General features: G+C 48.3%; 2 protein-coding genes across 10 annotated transcripts; both read right to left on the reverse strand.

Annotated features, from left to right (window-relative positions):
• Positions 1–1,800: 1,800 nt before the first annotated feature.
• LOC133376332 (ras-related protein Rab-13-like) lies at positions 1,801–13,036 on the reverse strand. Its single transcript, XM_061608253.1, has 6 exons — positions 12,924–13,036; positions 10,658–10,763; positions 6,754–7,076; positions 5,703–5,865; positions 4,933–5,052; positions 1,801–2,534 (listed from the first exon to the last, which is right to left on the reverse strand). The coding sequence occupies exons 3-6, from the start codon at positions 6,940–6,942 to the stop codon at positions 2,410–2,412; spliced, it is 597 nt and encodes a 198-aa protein (XP_061464237.1). The 5' UTR covers positions 6,943–7,076; positions 10,658–10,763; positions 12,924–13,036; the 3' UTR covers positions 1,801–2,409.
• Positions 13,037–13,240: 204 nt separating this feature from the next.
• Positions 13,241–21,085, reverse strand: TMEM276 (transmembrane protein 276). Of its 9 annotated transcripts, none has more exons than XM_061607147.1 (5): positions 21,012–21,032; positions 19,330–19,463; positions 19,051–19,157; positions 16,914–17,016; positions 13,241–15,975 (listed from the first exon to the last, which is right to left on the reverse strand). In XM_061607147.1, exons 3-5 carry the CDS (start codon positions 19,056–19,058, stop codon positions 15,466–15,468), a joined length of 621 nt encoding a protein of 206 aa, XP_061463131.1. In that variant the 5' UTR covers positions 19,059–19,157; positions 19,330–19,463; positions 21,012–21,032; the 3' UTR covers positions 13,241–15,465. The 9 variants fall into 9 exon arrangements, with proteins under 9 accessions (XP_061463131.1, XP_061463129.1, XP_061463130.1 ...); XM_061607145.1 differs by lacking the exon at positions 21,012–21,032 and adding an exon at positions 20,840–20,954; XM_061607146.1 differs by lacking the exon at positions 21,012–21,032 and adding an exon at positions 20,738–20,829.
• Between the last annotated feature and the right edge of the window lie 772 nt (positions 21,086–21,857).

Genomic DNA, 21,857 nt, shown 5'->3' on the forward strand with positions numbered 1-21,857 from the left:
TCAGAGGAGGTTTACCATTGCCTTCCTCTAAGGCTGAGAGGCAGTGACTGGCCCAAGGTCACCCAGTGAGCTTTGTGGCTGTGTGGGGATTTGAACACTCCAACAATCCAACCACTACGCCACTCCAACTCTCCAACCACTATGCCACACTGAGAGGTGTGGAAAAGAGGAAGACCAAACAAGAGATGGATCGATTCCATAACGGAAGCCACAGACCTGAGCTTACAAGATCTGAACAGGGTGATTCACAACAGATGCTCTTGGAGGTTGCTGATTCATAGGGTCGCCATAAGTCGTGATCGACTGGAAGGCATATAACAAGAAGAACCCACAAGATCTGTGTGTATATCACACCTCCATTTTGCCTCTATGTCAACAGGCCAGTCCATTCAGCCATCCTTGTGGACTTTTCTTTCTACGAAGCACCATTGAGACCAAACAGTGGGCCCAAGAGAGCCACAAGGCTGAGTTGTCATAAAGGAAGAGGTGTATTGAGTGTGAACATATTTTGATTATTGGGAGGAAACGGTCCAGCAGCTGGGACAATTTACTAACTGTAACTCCAAGTGCTGCTCCCTTTTGAATATGGCTCTGTGGGGTATCCTAAGTAGAGCTGCTACATATGACTTGTGTGATTGAGGTACTGAAAGCTGGCTGAATGGACCATAAAGGTGAAAAAGAAAAGAGACTGTGGCATGTGAGGAGGAGAACAAGTACGGCATACCGCAGTGGATCCCAACCTGGGGGCCGTGAAGTAATCCAGACGGGGCCACAAACAGTATAGAAATGAATTGTTTTTTTTTAAAAAAGGTCTTCACTCCCTGAACGCTGTCTGCTCCCCACTGCTGCTGCAGATAATGCCCCTCCTTGCTCCAGAAGAGAGGGGAGGACTTTTGCTGAAGCACCCAAGCGTGTTTCAGGCACACCGAGGGCAGGAATCTGCCTATAAAACACATGGCAGATGCCGAAGTAGACTGAGGATTGATCTACCAGGAAGAAGAGGGAATTACTATCACCGACTCCCATCTCCTTGCACTGCCGCTGCTGCTGACACCCTTACTCAGAATGAGAGGAGAGGGCTTTTTGTGGAGCAAAAAGGCTGCAAGGAAAGGCTGCTTTCCCCCTTCTTAGAATTATAGAATCATAGAATAGTAGAGTTGGAAGGGGCCTACAAGGCCATCAAGTCCAACCCCCTGCTCAATGCAGGAATCCAAATCAAAGCATTCCCGACAGATGGCTGTCCAGCTGCCTCTTGAATGCCTCCAGTGTCAGAGAGCCCACTACCTCTCTCGGTAATTCCTCCTGGCAGCCAGCCTGTCTCCCTGGGGGGAGGGGGTCACAAAAAATTTTTAGCTTATAAAGGGGGTCCCATACTCATAAAGGTTGGGAACCACTGGCGTACCGCTATGCATATGCGTTTTGGAACACTGACGAGCCAAGGGGGAAATTACAGCATTCAGGAAAAAGGCAAGTATTGCACTCTCGTGTCCACATCTGGTTCCATGGTAACTCAGAAGCTACAATTCCCAGACAGTGGTCATGCTTAAGCAGTGCTTTTCATAGGGGTCTGTCTATCTGTTTAGCATCCTGCAGGAAATGGTCCACAGTAACAGTAAAGGACGCTGGGCCCAATGTCCTGTAGGACCCTGCAGAGTTGCGCTGCGGAACAGATAGTATTGAGCAAGGTTATGTGTGTGTGTTTGAATCTTTACTAAGATTCTACCTTCCCTGCAAATTAGTCAGACACAGACTTTAAGCTTTAAAATAAGAAATAACTACTTTATTCTGGAAGTACATGTTTGATAGGAAAGAGTCCTATATCTAGCTAACTAGTTATGTTGAAGCAACGAGCACTGAGCCCAGTGCTCGCCCTCATGCTGGAGGAGAGGGAGAGATAAAGGAAAGATGTCTGCTCCCCTCTCGAGAGAAAGAAGAAGACTGGGAAGGAGGGAAGGAACTGGGATCAACATCCTCTGCATATCAGTCTAGCACGAAGAGACAGCAGGAGATCAAAGGACAGGTGTAGCCTGGCAACCAAGAGGTCTCCTCTCTAGCTACCCTTTTTAATCCCACGCAGCCTCAACCCACAAGCTGGAGTTGAACCTCATACATTCCAACAAACAGAAGCATCTCTTTGGAAGTGAAGCAAGAGAGTCTGGCCAGTACCAACCAAGGGCACCAGCACCACTGGGGCACTGGAAACTGCTGAGCCCCTCTGAGTCGGACTTCCTCCATAAATAGCCCGCTCATCTCCAAATATCCAGTGGCAAATAACCAGATCTGACGTGCAGCAAGTGCACGGAGAAAGGCTGCCTGGGATCCATGGCACAGTTTAAGAGGCTCTTGGGCAGTCTGTTAAACCACATTGCAAAAGGATTGGGATTTTGGCCGGGAGAATTATCCCACCCCTCAGCACCCACAGTGGCTGTAGTAGCCAACTTCTTGCAGTGGGGTGTGGAGGCCACTGCGCTGGAATTCCTTCTTGACAAGGAGGTGCTGTAATATCTCTTGCAGGCTCCAGTCCACGTTCTCACCTGGAAGGGAAGAGATGAGAGGAAGCCTCAGACAGGCAGGAGCCAGGAGGCTGTGGTTATGTAAGCCTTGTTTGCATATGTTTATTATTAAATCTATATCCTGGTCTTCCTCCCAAAGGAGCCCAGGGCAGTAAACACACAAGTAATAAGAAACCTAAAAAGAGATCTTCCTGAAAAAAAGATACTGCCCACCCATAGAGGAAGAGCTGGCCGTTTTACGTGGGGAGTATGGAAGCCTTTGATGTATGTACTTGAAAGGCAGACAGCCTGGCTTGGATAGAAGTCTGTCTTCTCTGGAAAAGCACTTAGGGGTCATGAATTCTAGTTCCAGTTTGCCAAGAGAAAGGTCTGCATTCCCAACCATCCCCTTTCCTAATGCAGGACTGCCCTAGTATTAGTCTGCTGCATAGACAGTTGCGACCCTAAATTGCAATTCTAAGCACACTTACTACTACGGTGTGAGTCAGACAGCAAACATACTTAGCATCATACAGCATCTGACCCATCCTGTCTACACAGATGTATCCCCCGGGTCAAGCCTGGGCTGAACCAGGAGCTGCAAACCCTAAACAATTTCCAGGGGATTCAAAAGACAGGGGGTGGGGTGAGCCCTGAGGCCCTCACCCCACCCCACCCCACCCCGTCTTTTGAATCTGAGGGAGGCTCTCCGACGGGATGGTGACGCCACAGTCATGGCAGAACCATCTGCACAGACCAGTCTCTGCTCCACCCAGGCACTGACCCAGAAAACCATGCAATTATTCAATATTAGCAAAGCATTTTCCTTCGCTGGTGCTTGTCGGTCCGGAAAGAGAACCTGCACCATGCACCCAGTCATCATTTCCGCCTTGAGATACGGGCAGTCCTTCAGAAGTCTGGTGACCCCATTTGCAAGCCCTGACCCCACCTCTAGCTTCCTCTGCCTGTCAGATTGGCTCTGTGCTTCCTTGTGGCCTTGCTTGGTTGCCAGAGGGATAATTAACACCTTCCCACCCTGCTGCAAATTTTGCATACGAAGCTGGTGTCAGCTCATAAACCCTATTTAAAGCAAGGCTAGGCAGCCCAGGGTGGCCCTTTGCCTAGTTCTGTGCAGGGTGGAATTGGGGGGAGTCCAGAGGAAGAGAAGAATGGTGGGGGGGGGAGTCAAAAGAGATGGAGCAATGGAAAAAGGTACAGGGTGGGAAAGCGCCCTGCAAGCTGTTAATCTGAGCCCTGCTAGGCCCATCAGCACTAATTCAGAACTAGGGTTGCCAGGTTCATGGCCTGAGACGGATCCTGTATCTTTAGGAGAAGAGAAAGTCAGCCAAGTGCAGGTGTTCTTGCAACCCTGTAATGGGACGTATCTTTAAAAGTTGTGCAGGGGGAAGGGAGAATTCCACCTTGTGGTTTTTCCCATTACAGGGTTGCAAGAACACCTGCACGTGGCTGACTTTCTCTTCTCCTAAAGATACAGGATCCGTCTCAGGCCCTGAACCTGGCAACCCTATTCAGGACTAATAAAATGGATGCTAAATTCGGCTCTGCGCCACTTTGTGGAGGCTGCATGGAGCTTTCTGCTGACTTTCGGTAACAGCCGTGTGTGGCTCTCTTGGCTTCTCAGGAAACGTCCTCAGCGGCTCAAGGACACGAAGAGATCCAACGGGGGTGCCTCAGCAAATGGGGAGTCACAACATCATTGGAACTGGAATAGGGTGGAATATGTATCCGCGTGATCCAAGTACAGAAGAAGCGCTGGAGACACAGAGGTCTCTGTCGCGGACACACTGTATTTCCCTTCACCCCCATAGGTAATAGATACCCCTAGTGGTCTCTACATTGGGATGGGGAACCTTTTCCAGACCAAGCCTCCTTTAGGGGGTGGGAGGACATGCCAGTGGTGGGCAGGGCCAGAGACAAAAAGTGGGCGGAGCAACTAATGCAAATTGTACCACTGTCCCTCAGGCCCTGTGGCCAAGTGCAGGCCTCTCTGCCTGGCCCTTGAGATTCTTCCTATGCCACACCCCCTCCCCAGCCAGACCTGTCACTGGCCCTGCTTCGCACCCTCAAGTGTTTTTTTCCTGGCTCAGATATGTCCTTGAACTTTGACGATGCCTCTGGCTCGGCTGGCTGTAAGATAAAGAGGTGCATGCAAGTGTGGATTGGGTCTAGAAACAACCCCACCCACTTTTGGCTCTGGGTCCTCCCATCCCAAGCATGTGCCCTTCAGAAGGTTCCTCTGAAAAGAATGTGGCCCTTGAATTGAAAAAGGGTCCCCCACCACATGTGGGTTCTTTTCCTGCGCTGCCTAGAACTGTTTGAACGACTGACCCAGCAACAGTTCCCCTGGCGACCTTTTGCAAAACTTGTCTTTCATCTCAGCAGGGTCAGCTAGAAGGCCAAGGTGACCCTTGGACCTTACCTGTCTTGGCAGACACTTTGAACCTCCCGGATATTCCATGCTCCGCAGCAAACCTCTCAGCCTTCTCTTCCGGGACGTGACTCTCCAGGTCGCTCTTGTTACCCAGGAGGAAGATGTCAGCTGGTTGTGGGGAGGGGAGATGGTGAAGAGGAAGCACAGGAGGTCATGAGGACTGGTGTGGTGGTGGGTAACGGCACTGAGCCACTGCCAGGAAGGGAGGTGGCCAGTTTATGTACTGTAGGTGATCTTTGTAGGTCTCATAATTGAGGAGATTAATTCCAAAGGTTATTGGCAGTGCTTACTATTATTTGTGAGGTGGGACTATCTGTGGGCTTCTTTACTCTCCCTCACACAGACCCCCTCTACCCAAATATATCATTTCTACCCCCTCCACTTTCACTGTGTCTTTCCTCCAACTACTGAACTGCTCCGTGTGAAGGAAAAAATCACTCCACGTTTTGCCTAAATTCACATTTTGGGTTTCAAACCCATCAGCTCGTGCTCAGAATCTGCTCGTAACAGGAGAAGGCCATCTTTCCCACCACCAGGACTAGCACCTTGTGTCTGGCCCTGTGCCTTTGACATCAGCTTCACAGAGTGGAACATTCTTGGAGATTTTTTTTCCTGGTGTGAAGGTGAAGCAGAAGTTTTCCCGGCAAGATGTCTGCGTGTCAGATGCTGATGAAAGGGACAGCGGCCAAGGCAGAGAGAAAAGCGGCAACCGAGCCCACTTGCGCCCACCCACCACTCCTCCCTCCCCTCTTGCCTACCATCCGTGCAATACTGCCGGGCCATGTAGCGCCAGTGCGAGAGGTTGTCAAAGGAGAGGAGGTGCTGGAGGCTGTACACCAGGAGCACGGCATCCGCACTGTGGTAGTAGCAGTTGCTCAGAGATAGGAAGCGCTCTTCACCAGCTGTGTCCCACAGGGAGACCTGCATAGGCCAGAAGAGCAGACTGTTAGAGGGGGTAGCAGAGGAACTCCCTGCTGCATGTAACGGCTCAGGCAAGTTTAGAAATGGGACTCTGCACTAGAGAAAGACTGGAAGTAGGAAGAGGATTTTCCTGTATACCTGTAACCGCCTCTCAAGGCGCCATGGGACTCTCTTGTTTTTGTTGCAACAGACTAACATGGCTGTACCCCCTTTGAAGTTCATTCCACGAGTTAAACAGCAGGGAGTAGAAACAGAGGAAGGCCAAACAAGAGATGGGTTGATTCCATAAAGGAAGCCACAGACCTGAACTTACAAGATCTGAGCAGGGTGGTTTATAACAGATGCTCTTGAAGGTCGCCATAAGTTGTAATCAACTTGGAGGCACATAACAACAACAAATTTGGTTGTGGACGGTGTGCTGTTCCCACCCCCTTTCCTTCTTCCTTATGAAAAATTCCACAAAGGTTCTGATTATTTAACAGTTGCAACAACAGAAAGGAGAAAGACTGTAGCTCAACGGTGGAGAACCTGCCTTTCATTCAGAAGGCCACAGGTTCAGTCGTTGGCATCTCCAAGTTGGGCTGGGAGAGGCCCCTGCCTGAAATCCTGGCAAGCCGCTGCCAGTCAGTGTAGACACTTCTGAGCTAGATAGACCAATGGTCTGTTTTTCCAAGCTCCCCCTCCATTAAATCACATGGCAAAGGGCACCACAAGCAGAGGGTCTTCAGTGCGAATATCCCCAAGTTACCTTGCAAAGTAACATACGCTCTTTTGTTTGTCTCTCTCTCTCTCTCTCTGTACCCTCCTGAGGCAGAGAGTCCCAGGGGTGAGATGCCAACCAAACGGGTCAGGCCATTTCCCAGAGCTGCCTGGGAAACGGGCTCTTACCTGCACCTGGAAGTGGCTACGATTGAGTTTAATTGGCAGGGTTTTTTCACACATGCAAAAGTGCTGGCCCAGGGCATGTGCCACCTCCAGGAAACATCCTGTCCTGACGCGGTGGAAGAGTGTGGTCTTCCCAACGCCAAAGTCCCCCAGAAGAATCAGCTTGAACTGTGGGCTGTTGGAGGCTGCCATGCTAGGCTCTCCCTGAGTGGGGCACAGCTCTCCTAGAAGCAGGTGCTGAGTTCTTGGTGGGCAGAGACGCCCTGGCCGAGTGAGATAAAGAGTTCTCCAAGCAATGCAGGTTGACAGCTCCTGCGAGGAGACAACTGCAAGGAGGAGGACAAAAGGAAACATTGTGTACAGTTGGGCACAGGCAGGATGTTCGCAGGGTGGCGAGTTGGTTTTTGGAGGAGGAATCCATTATGCAAACACTTACCGGTTGCCTGAAGTGGTATAGTGCATACACAAGTTCACCATCGCCTCCACTAATGATGAGAACTAGGCCCACGTTGTATCACATTTGTCTGTACCTTACTTGAAGTACAGCAACTGCTGCTTGACATTTCTTCTGTAGTAGCTTAACTTTGGCTAAATTACAGCCACAGCACTTCCTCTTGGCAAAGCAACTCAGCCAGAGAGCAGCCACTACTGCATGCCATCTTTAAACAAAAGAAAAACTAACTGCAGTGCTAAGGAAAATGAAAATGGTAATGGCCTGCCTTCCAGTCGATCCCGACTTATGGCGACCCTCTGAATAGGGTTTTCATGGAGAGCGGTATTCAGAGGGGGTTTCCCATTGCCTCCCTCTGAGGCTGAGAGGCAGTGACTGGCCCAAGGTCACCTAGGGAGCTTCATGGCTCTGTGGGGATTCGAACCCTGCTCTGCCAGGGCGTAGTCCAGCACCTTAACCACTACACCATAGCTGGTCCCTTTTTGTTGTTCAAGCACTACCTTAAATTAATAAAGAGACTCTAATGTCCGGTTTTGACAGCTTGCCTCTTAAAACAAGACTATTAATTCCTTAAATGTTGTCCTAGCCTAAATCTCTGGTTTTATACAGGTAAAGAAAAAGTTTTTTTTTAAAAAGCATAATCAACAATACACCATTGTCTGTATTTTTATTTTGTACATTGTGTTTTATGTTTTAACGTTGTAAAGCACCCTGAAAAGTTATATGGCAGTATGGAAATACTCTTGTAAGTAAAACAAATCAATAAATTAAAATTTCTGTTAATGCATGTTTCTGAATAGCACAGAACTGTTCATCAAGTAGATGAAGCTATTCAATTAACAGAATTCTCTGTTACTTATAAGCTTGCATGTCCTACCAACATGAACCAGTGGATGCGGTCACTATCTCTACAAGACCGTGTTACCAAGACAGTGTTATTGCTGTCTTAAAAAAACTAAACACTTGCAGATGCATTGGAGAGTATTAATGTATTGAACACATTAAATGAAATTGGATAATTGCCTTGTCCATGTGAGAAACATACACTTGAGGCACAAAAGAAATTATATGCATGTGAAGGAACAGGGGTTTTAGCAGTTTTGTGTTGGTTTGTAAAACTTGGGCTTTCCTTTAAAGACTCTCCTGCATAAGACAACCAGAAGTTCAGGTCACAGTACAAGATGCTTGCCACATGGTGCTTCCCTTCTGTTTTCCCCGGCATTATTGTCTTTTCTAGTGAATCGTGATTTGTTTATATCTGTTAAATTTTGCTTTAGATTATTTATTGCGTTTTATTGTTGATCGATATTTTTAACAGTTTTAAAATGTTTTTATTGTATTTTTTAAAACACAAGTCCTGGGCTTCCTTGGGAACAAGGGTGGGATAATGAAGAAAGAAAGAAAGAAAGAAAGAAAGAAAGAAAGAAAGAAAGAAAGAAAGAAAGAAAGAAAGAAAGAAAGAAGGAAGGAAGGAAGGAAGGAAGGAAGGAAGGAAGGAGAATTTTAGGAACTTGGCAGTTAAGGAGAAATAGAAACTTAACCAAAACTCTCCTTTCCTTTCCTCCCAATTGGCTAAAAGATAGGGAGGGTGTGTGAAAAAAGTGCACATTGTACAATATCGCATATAAGTCAAACTGGAAAATGGGGTAGTTAGAAGCATGTAGAGTCAGAAACCTGAAGATCTGCAAGAGAGAGAAAAGGCTGGATCAGTTTTAGATAGGTGGAATGCTGGAGAGTGTTGATGGCATCATTGGGTAGTACAGTGGGAAGTAGCCCGGAGAAGACCACAAAGGGGACCCAGAAGCTAAACTGAAAGATCCAAATTGATAAGTATTGGCCTGGTTAGGAAAACCAGTCTAGGAAAGATATACTGGGATTTGTTTTATATCTGTTTATTTTGTTATTTGTTCTAATAGGTAATTATGGAAATTGGAAAATTGGTCCCACACACACAAATGATTTCCTCAAAATCCTTTTTTAACTTGCTGCCTTACCAAATCCTTAAGAAGCACAATTTGTGGGGGCTTTTTTGGGGGGGAGGGACATGGTCTGAGGCCTTTTTGTCAACCCTGTGCCTAAATGCCATACACTCTACCCATGACTGGTTGGGCCACTTCAAGTCCAGAAGGATATGGCTGGTTTGTCCCCTTTGCCTCTTGCAACATAAGAGACAGTTGAGCTGCCACAGTGCACAATGCCCCTTAACTAGGGTTGCCAGGCTCAGGGCCTGAGACTGCTCCTGTATCTTTAGGAGAAGAGAAAGTCAGCCAAGTGCAGGTGTTCTTGCAACACTGTAATGGGAAAAACCACGAGGTGGAATTCTCCCTCCCCCCTGCACAACTTTGAAAGATACAGAAGACCTCTTGGAGGTTGGGCCTGGCAACCAAGAGGTCTTCTTTATCTTTAAAAGTTGTGCATTGAGAAGGGAGAATTCCACCTTGTGGTTTTTCCCATTACAGGGTTGCAAGAACACCTGCACTTGGCTGACCTTCTCTTCTCCTAAAGATACAGGATCCGTCTCAGGCCCTGAGCCTGGCAACCCTACCCTTAACAGTAAGCAGGTGCCCAGAGGAAGCTGCCATATCAGACTCTTTGCCCATACAGCCTGGTGTTGTCTCCTGGGTTTGTGGCAGAGAAAGATCTTAACATCTTCTACAAGGCCCTTTCAGCTGGAGATGCCAGGAATGCAACCTGGGACCTTTTAGATGCAATGCATCAGCTATACCAGAGTTACACTCCCTCACCAACTGCTAATTTATTTTCCACTGTGGTTTCTCCATAGTGCCATCCACCACAGGAGAACATGTGCAGCCCATTCCTGTGCATGCCCCACTTTTTGTGAGATTGTACCTTTAACCATTCCCAATGTAAGATATGGTTTGCCAGTCCTGAGGGGGAAGCACAAAAATAGGTGCCCTTGTTTGGAACAACCACTCAGCTGGGGTGGGTGGTAGTTATATAACACTGGGCCCAATGTCCTGTAGGACCCTGCAGAGTTGCACTTCGGAACCGAGAGTATTGAGCAACCTTAGTGTGTGTGTGTTTGAATCTTTGCTAAAGATTCTACCTTCCCTGCAAATTAGTCAGACAGAGACTTTAAGCTTTAAAATAAGAAAGAACTACTTTATTCTGGAAGTACATGCTTGATAGGAAAGAGTACTATATCTAGCTAACTAGCTATGTTGAAGCAACAAGCACTGAGCCCAGTGCTCGCCCTCATGCTGGAGGAGAGGGAGAGACAAAGGAAAGATGTCTGCTCCCTCTCGAGAGAAAGAAGACAGGGAGGGAGGGAAGGAACTGGGATCAACATCCTCTGCATATCAGTCTAGCCGGAAGGACAAGACAGCAGGAGATCAAAGGACAGATATAGCCTGGCAACCAAGAGGTCTCCTCTCTAGCCCCATGCAGCCTCAACCCAAGTTGGAGTTGAACCCCATATATTCCAACAGTAGTTACCTCCAGACTGTCCATGTTTTGCAGGAGAGATTCAATGGCATACCAGAAATTAAGATTTGCGCAATTAAAGTGGATTAAAGCAACTTGGTCCTCTGGCACAACAAATCTATTAAAAAACACAGAAACTTTTGTAGTTAGGGAAGGGCTCCTCCAAGCGATCTGTTTATTGAGCTTCCATCCTGATTTGCCTGCACAAAGCTTACACAGAAGGTGAATTTGTTCTGATTTGTTTGTGGGGAAATTATTTGACAATGAACATTCTGATTTCATCCCAATTTGCTTGTGCAGAGGTTATGAGTCTTCCCATTCATCAGTCATGTTATCGCACCCCGTTTTGTGCATTTCCCCATCACTTTGGTCATTCCCAGACTTTATTACAGCTAGTAAAGTGAAAATAGTGAAATGATGAAAAGGGTGGAATAAACAACTGATTAATTGTCCCAGTCTGCAGTCCATCTTCACTGGAATTGTATTTAGATGTTTTTAATGTTTTAGTGTTTGCCGCCTTGGGCTTCTTTGGGAGCAAAGGAGGAATATAAATGTAATACGTCATCTTTGTCATCATCTCTGCACAAGCAAATCAGAAATGACTGTTCATTGTTTGTTTATTTATTATTACATTTATATCCCACCGTTCCTCCCAAAGGCAGCAGAGGGTGGCAAACAGATGATAAAGCACAAAAATATGTTTAAAACAAAACATCTTAAAAACAGTTAGAATACAGATGCAGACTGGGATAAGGTCTCTACTTAAAAGGCTTGTTGAAAGAAGAAGGTCTTCACTAGGCACCAAAAAGACAGCAGAGATGGCGCCTGTCTAATATTTAAGGGGAGGGAGTTCCACAGGGTAGGTGCCGCTACACTAATGGCCCGTTTCCTATGTTGTGTGGAATGGACCTCCTGATAAGATGGTATCATCTCACCTGCATTGTTGTGTAATCTCCCACAACCAGAATGCTCAGTAAAGATGGACATGGTACTGTGTAACTTCTGCGTAAACTTTGTGCAAGCAAATCAGTATGAATGCTCAATAAATGGCCCATCTGGAGGAGCCCATAGTCTCCAACGCTCTGTAAAAACCAAACGCAGAAAATAACAGCTCTCCCAACTTCCCACGTCAGTGTGTAATGACAGAGCAGCTGCAGGGCTGCTAAGGCATGGTGGTGTTAGTGGTGATGCTTGGGCGGCGGTGGGGGGGGGAGGTCCTCCTCCTAGCAATTCTCCACTGGAACTTTGTCCCTCTACTTCCACCTAGTGTCGTATTCTGTGCCTGCCTGTCCTCTTCTTCGATGTGGTAAGTGATATCAAACTACAGTTGGCAGGAAGATCAGAATCCATGCCTTACCTAGAACTTTGTGCCTCCTCACCACAGACTGCAGCATCCAGCTGGCTTGGGAAAAGGCCTGAAGACTAAGAACTGAGGGCCACGGCAAGCTTTGGTGTAGCCAGGGTCAGTTGCTTTGGCCAGACATGCTCTTTAATGGCTTTAGTGGATGACGCTACGGCTCACGTTGCACGTCTACATCAATAGCCTTGGAATGGATTTCATCCAAGCCCAAGGGGTCTCCTAGATGGCTGGAACCTCCAGAGCCAACTGAAACCATCTCCAAGAGAGGGCAGTCCAGTCTCAGAAACCTCATCAGTCAGTTTCCACGCCTTCTTTGGGCAATGGGTCCAACAGCCCAGCCCTTCTTACAGTAGAACAGCAGTGAGGAGCCTCTATTATTGGACTCCAATTCCCCCCATCCTCAGCCAGCGTGGCCTATAGCTAGGGACGATGGGAGGTGTGGTCCAGCAACATCTGGAGGATAACAGGTTTCCCACTCCTGAGCTAATTTTTTTTGTTTCCAATAGCTGAACTGCTGAAGCCTGGCTCCCTTGCACCTCATCCTCCCATCACTGGCAAATGGCTGCTCTTAACCAGTGGCCTTTGCAGAAACCTGGTAACCTCTATCATACCTGTAAGAATGTGTCCCTCCAAAGGACCCCAGTAGGGACCCCTCACCCAGGGACCCCATACCTACTAATTAGCTACTGATCAGTCTGTCATCACCCTGCCCCAGCGAGGGGATTCCAAAGCTCACAGCCCTATAAGGCTCCTCTCTCCCCTTTCTGACAATGAGGAACACACCAACAGAATCTTTAAAAAGTGTTCCTGAGCCTTAAGGGATGAAAAGAGGCACGGCCCCAACCCGTTCCACTGATTGACACTTCACCAGCCCAACAGGGGAGGGTTGCTGTATGGTCAGGGGAGCCGTTAATCTACCTTGTGTCCAGGTAGCTCTGTCCTCGCCCCTGCAGTCAGTCACCCACTTGGCAAAAGCCTTTCTGCTCCAAGGGATCCCTGGACAACAGATCATCATCCTGCAGCCTCCTCATCCTGGGAGTCACATGCAAGTCACAATGACGCCTCTCAGCACACAGAGAGAGGGGTGGGGATCAAAGCACCATCTGATCTCCTTCGGGAGTGCCTGAAGAGGCCGTAAGCCTTCCAAAGCGTGGAAAGTTGTTGTCACTAAGGGCCACCTTCCTGTGACCCAGCCTAGTTTCCTGTCTCTGATGGCAAGAAGCAGGACAATTGGCAAAGAGTCCACAACAAACTAGGTATTTATTGGGTTTTTTTAAAGGTTTACAACTTTGTTATGGCCTTAACGTGCAACACTTCCTTGCCTCACTTCTGAGTCCAGAAAGGCCGAGTTTGTGAACCAGGAAATGCAGGCATCCAAAGTACCATGAAGAGCTCTTGAAGTTAGCTAAGTGGCGGAGAAAAGGAGCAGGTGGCAGGCTCAATGAGGGAGAGGCACAGCTTGGAGGTCTTAGGACACTGTGTTGCAAGTTACTGCTGCCTCCACAGATATGCCTTGCATGTGGGGAAACCTGCACGGAGGCAGGCTGGGAGTACGTTGTCGCAGGTGTTCCCAGAGCACAAACTCCCTACCTGGAAGCAATATCCATGCGAAAGATCACTGCATGTGAAGCACCAGCGCTTTCCACAATTTAGAGCAGGCCTGTGCAGTAGGTGACCCACCAAGGTGAAGAGGCATCCCACTGGCCAAAATATGATGGCCTGCCAAGATCACTAAACTGGACTTCTTGCATTTGCTGCCTGATTGAGCTGCTGGCAGACTTCAATTCAGCTTGGTGAATCGCCATTTGTGCAGAACTGGTTCGGACTGCAAGCTGTTTCAAGCAAGGGTCTGTAGGTTCGACACATATGGCACACCTAGTACATTTGCAAGATGCTACAGTGAAATCGTGCGTTAATAACGCCCATCGTAATCTGACACATCCCCCATTTTATTAGAAAGGCAGATCAATTATTCTGTTTCCTAACCTACGTAGGTAGGTTTTACAGCCGAATGTTTGGGGAGACAAGTTCATGGAGGCTACTGACGGCTACTAGCCATGGTGGCTGTGTTCTGCCCCCACAGTGGAGGCTGTAGACTGGGAATCGCAAGTGGGGAGAGAGTGCTGTTGCCCTCTTGACCTGTCTATGGGCTTCCCATTGGGGCATCTCATCCCATTGGGCCATTGGCCTGATCCAGCAGCCAGGCTCTCCTTAGGATCTTATACAGGAAGCCTGCAAGCCCAAGGCCAAGGAAGGGTTCTTGTTCCCCATCCTGCTGTTGTCAGTGAGGCTTGTGCAGAAGAACCTCCTGATGGATCGAGCCTGGTGATTTCAGATGGCTGTTAACATGGAAAGGGGGTGTCTGCTGCAATCCCCACCTTGGCTCTCAGTTCTGCTTTGTTTCCCTCCCCATTAAAAAAAGACAGAACGAGGGTGGGGGGGGGAACCTGCCATCAATCCAGCACTCAGTGCCACCCCAGAGGGAGGGAAGGAGAATCCAAACTGAGGGCCTGGGCCTGACTTCTAGGTGAGCTGGTGACATTATTATTTATTATCAGCTGCTTTCTTAAAACAAACAAACAAACTCAGAGCCACTCAGAACTGAGAAGCTGGCCCAGAAAGCTTGGCTGCATGCAGCTCTTCTGCAGTAGAGACACCCACAGCTGAACCAGGCCCTGCAGAAGCTAGACCAGAGGGGGTGAGCCAGGCTACCTATATTTGCTGCCTGAAGCACTGGAGGTCTCCCTCTATGGCCCTTGGCCAAGGACCTGGGAAAGGAAGGCTCCACCTCACACTCCAGAACGCTCCACAACCTGCCTGGGCCCTCCAGTCACGCCATCCCAGTGGCAGCACCTGGAGAATTTGTCAGGTGATGGCAGCTAGCCAATCCCCTCCTGCTACCTCTTGCTCAGCCTGTCCCATCTTGCTCAGACACCAGCAGAGGACTCCTCCCCCCATAACCTGACCTCTCCCTAAGGTTTCCCAAAGCCCCTTAAGAGTCTGCTTTTCCTGCTCTGCCCTCCTCAAATGTAAGGGGCCCAATTTCAAAGGAGAGTCATTCACATTCCACCTGGCTTCCTGACTCCTGAAACACAGAAGCACCAACAGGCCAGGCAAGGGATCCCAGCAGGGGTCTTGGTGGAACTTCCAACACACACCACCGCGGCACCCACACATCCCCACCAGCCCAGGGCCAGGCTTCTCATGGGAGGGGGGCTTATGCCTGCAGTTCCACCACTAACTCCAGCCATGAACCAGCCTGCGCTCCGAGAGGCGTAGTGCCCAGGATCCCTCGCACAGTCAGCAAGGATGCTGTGTGCACATCCCCCAGGGTTGCAGGCCAGCCCTCTTAGAGCCCACATCTCAAACTTGGGCCAAATTGCTTTGGCCAGATTCTCCTCCATCTAACGCTGCACAGGCCACACCGTCAGCTGGATGCCCCGGCCGACGCCCCCCGCCTTCAGTCCAGTTCTCGTTGCTGCATCTGGAGCGCCCACCGCAAAGCCAGGTTCGCTGCTGCCATGAGACCGCAAAGGGCGTCCCCTTTCCTGAGCACCAGCAGCTGCTGCAGCTGGGTTTCCACCAGGAGCTCAGCCATGCCAAGCAGGAGGCTGCCCACAATGCCGTAGGCGTTCCCAGTGAAGACGGAAACAATCAGGATGGTGATGGAGGCCACAGACCTGACGGAATGGGCCACCATGGCCCTGCCTTCCTCTGAGTAGTAGTCCGAGCCTCCAGCCAGCAGCAGCGCCCCTCCCAGGAGGACATTCGCCGTGGAGCAGTCCCCGTTCAGCCAGTGGAACCCGAATGCCAGCAGGGGGAGCCCCACCACCGTGCAGACCCAGGCATCATCTGGGCAGCAGCGGGCAGATTCCAAAGACAGCCCCAGGGGAGCAGGAAGGAGGGCAGCCGTATCCAACAGGGGCACAACAGCCTGGAGGAGAAATCCAGCGGCAGCCCCTCGATTGATCTGCAGACGGAGAGGCGGTGAATGTGAGTGGCAGACTAAGGCCATATGGGGAAAACTCACGGTCAAGCAGAGAAAGTGCAAAAGAGACACTCGCGGCAACATTCATGGTCAAGGTGCCTCTGATGGGATTTTATGGTAGCTTGTTCTAGTTAAGCTTTTCGTTCTAACATTGTTTAAAAGATGTTTATTCATATGAAAAAATGTACATCAGAAAGACTCCAAACAAGACAAAATAAAGAAAAGGAAAATTCAAAGCCTACAGTTCTTCCTAAGTGCATTACAGTAAAACATGGACCTGATAATCTTGTTATTCTGGGTTACGAAAGGTTTTAACATGTTTTTAGTATCTGTGGTTATAAAAAATATTTTATAAAGTTTGAAGGTGCATGTCTAAATTTATTACATATTTTTGATACCATGGGGTGGTATTCAAAGCTAGTCCTACTCAGACCCATTCAAGTTAATAGACATGTCTAACTTTGGTGCATTAATTTCAGTGGGGCTCCTCTTGAGTAGGACTTAGTTGACTACAACCTATATACCCTAACTTGGTGGCTGTTTTCTCCCCCGCTGCATCAGTAGCTGCTGGTGCACCCTCAAAATAACGGTGCTCACTGCCAGCTGTGTCACACAAGCACCCTCCTCCCAGTTCCAAGCTTTTCCCAACGGCAAAAGGCTTAAGAGTGGAGCTTCCTTTTACCCTACAACAGGGAACCTGGGGCTGTCACACAGCATGGCCAGTCAGGGATGATTGGAGTTGGACTCCAGCAACATCTGGAGGGTCACAGCGTCCCCATCCCACCCATAGAGAAACAGAGCAATAATTTGCTACCCTCATCCCAAAACATCTCTCTAGCAAAGGCCAGGGAACCAAGAGGTCAGGCTGGCAAGCAGAAACACCAGGTGCCTCCCCAAATAAAACTCCACCCCTTTCACACCTGGAAGGTTTGAGCCGCAGAGCCCAGGCACACGCCACACAGCAGGAGGTTGGTGAGCAAGGCAGCCACCTCATCAGGCCGGCCGGGCATCAAGGCAGAGGCTCTGCAAAAGAAGGCAGGGAAAGGGTTATTTCATGCCCTGTGGGGAGGCAGCCTGTGACCAAAGCTAGGTCAGCTGCAGGATCAACCCGAACAAGTCACTTGGGGCAGTTAATGATTTAGGGACAGCAGAGAACCCACGCACAATCCAGGAGGTGTACCCCACCATCCTCTGTGCCACTGCATTATTATTATTATTATTATTAGTAGTAGTAGTAGTAGTAGTAGTAGTAGTAGTAGTATATCCTGCCTTTCCTCCTGGCAGAAGCCCAGGGCGGCAAACAAAAGCACTAAAGACATTAAAACATCATAAAAACAAACATTAAAACAAAACATCTTTGAAAACGTTACTTAAAAAAGGCTATCAAAACATCTAAGATTAAAAACATTTTCAAAAAGAAAGTTTAAGAACATACTACAAAGCAATTCCAACACAGACGCAGACTGGGATAAGGTCTCTACTTAAAAGGCTTGTTGAAAGAGGAAGGACTTCAATAAGCGCCAGAAAGATAAAAGAGATGGCATGTGATCCCGAGGCACACCTGTCTGTGTTAGCACAACCACTGGAGATGGAAGAAGGCCTTTAGGTACTATGAAGGACCTCCCTAGTTAGCTGGTTCGGGGGCCACACGTTTGTGCCCTCCCCAGAGATCCAGGCCTTAGAGCCCATCTGACTTAGCCATAAAACTAGCAAAGCCCAGGGGCAAGGGGTTCTTGGCACCCTACCCTGCCTTAAGAGGAACTTCCAAACTGTTAGAGCCATACGACATTGGAACCAATGACCTAGAGAGGCAGTGGGCTCTCCAACACTGGAGGCCTTCAAGAGGCAGCTGGACAGCCATCTGTCGGGAATGCTTTGATTTGGATTCCTGCATTGAGCAGGGGGTTGGACTTGATGGTCTTATAGGCCCCTTCCAACTCTACTATTCTATGATTCTATAAGTGTGGCTTATTTACCAGCCAAAAGCAGGTTTCTACATGCCAGAGGGCTCCTGGCACAGACTTTGTCCTTGCTGCTGAAAAAAACTGGGCTTGTGATGGAATTCCTTTACTGCTACTTTAAAATTTGGCACAGAAGCAGAGTTGCCCCCCGCTTCTCTGATAATACTGTGTATTTTGCGGTGAACCAATGAAATGGATTAACAGGACATTCACGACACGAAGTCCTTCTTAAAAGAATTGATTTATGGAACTCACAGGATGCAGCAGCAGCTACTAGCTCAGACGGCTTTAAAAGGGGATTAGACGAATTCATAGAGGATGAAAATATTTATTATTATTGTTGTTGTTGTTGTTATTATTATTATTATCTTTATTTTTACCCCACCCTATTTTCCAAACTGGAACTCAGGGCGGCTTCCAGATAAAAATACATATAATTAAGAACATACAATAATCTAAATTAAACAGAATTACACTTTCAATATTAAAACCATTCAAACATACACTTAATAAATCAACTCAATTTAAAAGTACAATTAAACAATAACAATGCAGCACCCTCTTCAAGCCCTGACCTTAGCAACCTTCAGCTCCAAATGCCTGTTGGAATAAGAAAGCCTTTACCTGCCGACGGAAGGATTGCAAGGAGGGGGCCATTCTTGCCTCCCTAGGAAGGGAATTCCAGAGCCTAGGAGCAGCCACCGAAAAGGCTCATCTAGTCATGATGGCTAGGTACTACCTCCGGGATCAGAGCCAATGGAAGAGGGCAACTGCACTCATGTTGTGCTTGCAGGCTTCCTGTAAGCACCTGATGGATCACAGGATGCTGAACTAGGCAGGCCTTTGGTCTGATACAGAAGCCAGGCTCTTCTTACCGTCTCATTCAGCCCCCCTGAGCTCCTCTGGGAAGAAGGGCGGGATAGAAATTTAATAAATAAAAATAAAATAAAGTGTTGGGCTGCTTGTGGTTCTTATCTGAAGATGTCACAGAGAGCATCCTGGTGGAAGCAAGTCTGCAAACACAGTGAGAGGAGAAAAGCCATCCTCTGCAGCCAACCGATCCTCCAGCAATCTGGTCTGATTCAGAGACACTTACTCAGCCATGGCGACTTGGCGGGGGCGGCCTTTTTCTCTGAGAGGAAAGGAGCATGCACTTTAAAGAGCCCAGGACCCAGGATGAGGCAGCTTCACACATGTATCAAACTGCAAGACAATGAATGTGCAATTGAGGCGCTGGAGAGGAAGTTCTTGCTCTCTGCATCTCATAACCAGGAGACAATTTCAAAAGCAACACCTTAAATCTAATAAAACGTCCAGCACTTTCCCTAAGATTCAGGGCAAGGAATGCAAGAGGATCAGCTGAATGCAGACTCACCTGGGCTCAGCCCCAGAACAGAAATATCTGAGCACGGGTAGAGTGCTTTCCCCTCATTACAACCAGTCTCACACCCAGCTAGAAAGAGCTCAGCAATGCGATTTCTGGGTAGGCCTCGGAACCACCAGCTGTCACTTGAGAAACAGGGAACAGCATATTTTAAAAAATTTCCTTACACCAGCTCTGCAAGGCAGGCCAATAGAGAGGAACTGGCTTCACAGAGCCAGATGGTGAGTCCCTGGCTGAGTGGGCCCAAGTGAAAGATTGTAATTCCCAGGAGAACACGCCGGCCACTCTTGCCTACCAGGAAGGGGCTTCTACCTATCCTCCCTGCTGTCAGCAAAGGACCCCGCTTTTCTGCTCCAGGCCCTCCCTCCCCTTTCTCACCCAGAAGTTGTGAACGTGCTAGGGGCCCTGTCTCTAACCAGAAAAAAAAGAGGTGCTCTGCAAGATTGAACCCTCATCCTTGCTTAGGATATGTCTTATGGCCCGATTGTGATTGTTGGATGCAGAATGTGGAATACCATGGCAAACGCCCTGTGCAAATGCGAGCAGGCCAGCGCTGGCTTGGTGCTCAAGCTACCTTTTGTTATTATGCCCCCTATTGTTTTCAGAAGGCTTCAGAGAAAGAGACAGGCATATTTTGGCTAAGATGGGGTGAGGGGAGAGAGTCAGAGGATGGGGCTTCTGGATTCCCCCCGCCCAATTCGAACAGCGTGCTAGCTCCATCCAACTGCGATGTGCATAACCAGCAACGGTGGCGGCGGCGGAGTTAACCTGGAGAAGCTGCACTGGGTTCCTCAGTGTCGAATAGCTCCAGTGGGAGAGCACCTGCGTTGCATGCAGAAGGCCAAAGGTTCACCCCTTGGCATTCCCTTAAAGGCGTTTAGGAAAGACCCTTCTCTGCCAAAGACCCGGCCCAGAGAGCTGCCAGCAGTCAGAGGAGACAATACTAGGACTTAGTGATCTGACTCAGTATTTGGCTGTTATATCTGTTAAGTACTAATTATACAGCACAGAAGCCCAGATGCCAACGTGATGGGCACTTCATAAATAAGGAATACAGTAATGAGAGATCAGTAATATTCCTTCTATCCTTGAATTTTTCCATCCCAGTTGGCCGTTACAATAAGTCTGTAACTAAGAACGAGTGCCAAAGTTTGCTTTTCATTTCTCCTCCCTCCCAGCTCCTCTTCCTTTTGTGCCATATCTCCTAGCTGCAAGCCTCTGGGAACTCCCGCCTTCTTCAGCTTAACAGCAGGATGAAATCCTCCAGATAAGTAACCCAATAATGGCAGTTCAGAGCAATCCAATCTCAAAGAAAGAAAGACTGTATACAGGAGAGAGGAGCCCAGAGGCCAAGGGGATGGGCACGCCAGAGATAATGGCCCCACGCCTGGCCACACACCCAGTCAGGGGAGGAAGCCCAAAGGCGAAGGTGATGTCTGCCAGGAGTGGCAAGGGCCTATAATCCGGCCCGCGCCTCCCTTCCCAAGTCCCCGCTCCCTACCCTGCCCGCCCGTCTCTCCCCTGCCAGGCGCCAGCGGTCCTCCAAACGTCCGACAACAAGTTCTCCACGGCTAGAGCGGCAGACCGAGGGGGCGGGAGAGCGAGCGAGCGAGACCGGGAAGGCCATAGAGTGACTCAGGCTAGAGAGGCAAGAACGAACCATAGAGACTTACAGAGAGGTTTGTGGGTGGGAAACAAACCCATTCCGTGAAATGATAGAAGGGTAGAGTTGGAGGGGCCTTATAAGGCCGTCGAGTCTAACCCCCAACCAGAGCTTGGAAAAGTTATTTTTTTGAACTACAACTCCCATCAGGCCAATCCAGTGGCCATGCTGGCTGGGGCTGATGGGAGTTGTAGTTCCAAAAAAGTAACTTTTCGTAGCTCTGCCCCCAACGAATGAATAAGGGAGATTTCTGGCAGCGGGAGAGGCGCTCGGCCTTTCTCTTTACGTATTTTGGAGCCTTCTGAGTAATCCCCAGACTAGACAGAGGATAAAATGCCTTCCCCCTCCCTTCTTTCTTGGCCTGTTCTAAGTTAGACTGGAGCTTTCAAGTAAGGGCAAGGAAAGAGCATTGGCTTCAGGGACTGCCACTGGGCAGTCTCTCAGGGTGAACTGAGCACGTGCAGTAAGTTTATATTGTTTATGTATTTATTTATTACTATGTAAATAAATACAGCTTATATTTAAACCAAACTAGCTGGTTTACAACATAAGTTAAAACAACAAATACAGAAGAAGAAGAAATACCACAGAATTTCGACATTCTATAAAAGATAACAAGTTTACAGATCATTCCCTTTAGTATCAAAATAAACATACGTAAAGTCAGCTAAAAATATAAGAAAAATTAATAACAAACATAGCAGACAACTAAACAAAATATCCTCTAGGCATCAGGTAGTAAAATTACTAATAAAAGTAAATAAAAAGTATAAATTCATCCTTTTAAAATGACATGAAAAGTCAACTCACTTCTCAACCACTATAAATCAATCAGTCATATCATTAAACAAACCAA

Source organism: Rhineura floridana, chromosome 1 (genome assembly GCF_030035675.1).
Source record: "Rhineura floridana isolate rRhiFlo1 chromosome 1, rRhiFlo1.hap2, whole genome shotgun sequence".
Classification (NCBI taxonomy): Eukaryota; Metazoa; Chordata; class Lepidosauria; order Squamata; family Rhineuridae; genus Rhineura; species Rhineura floridana.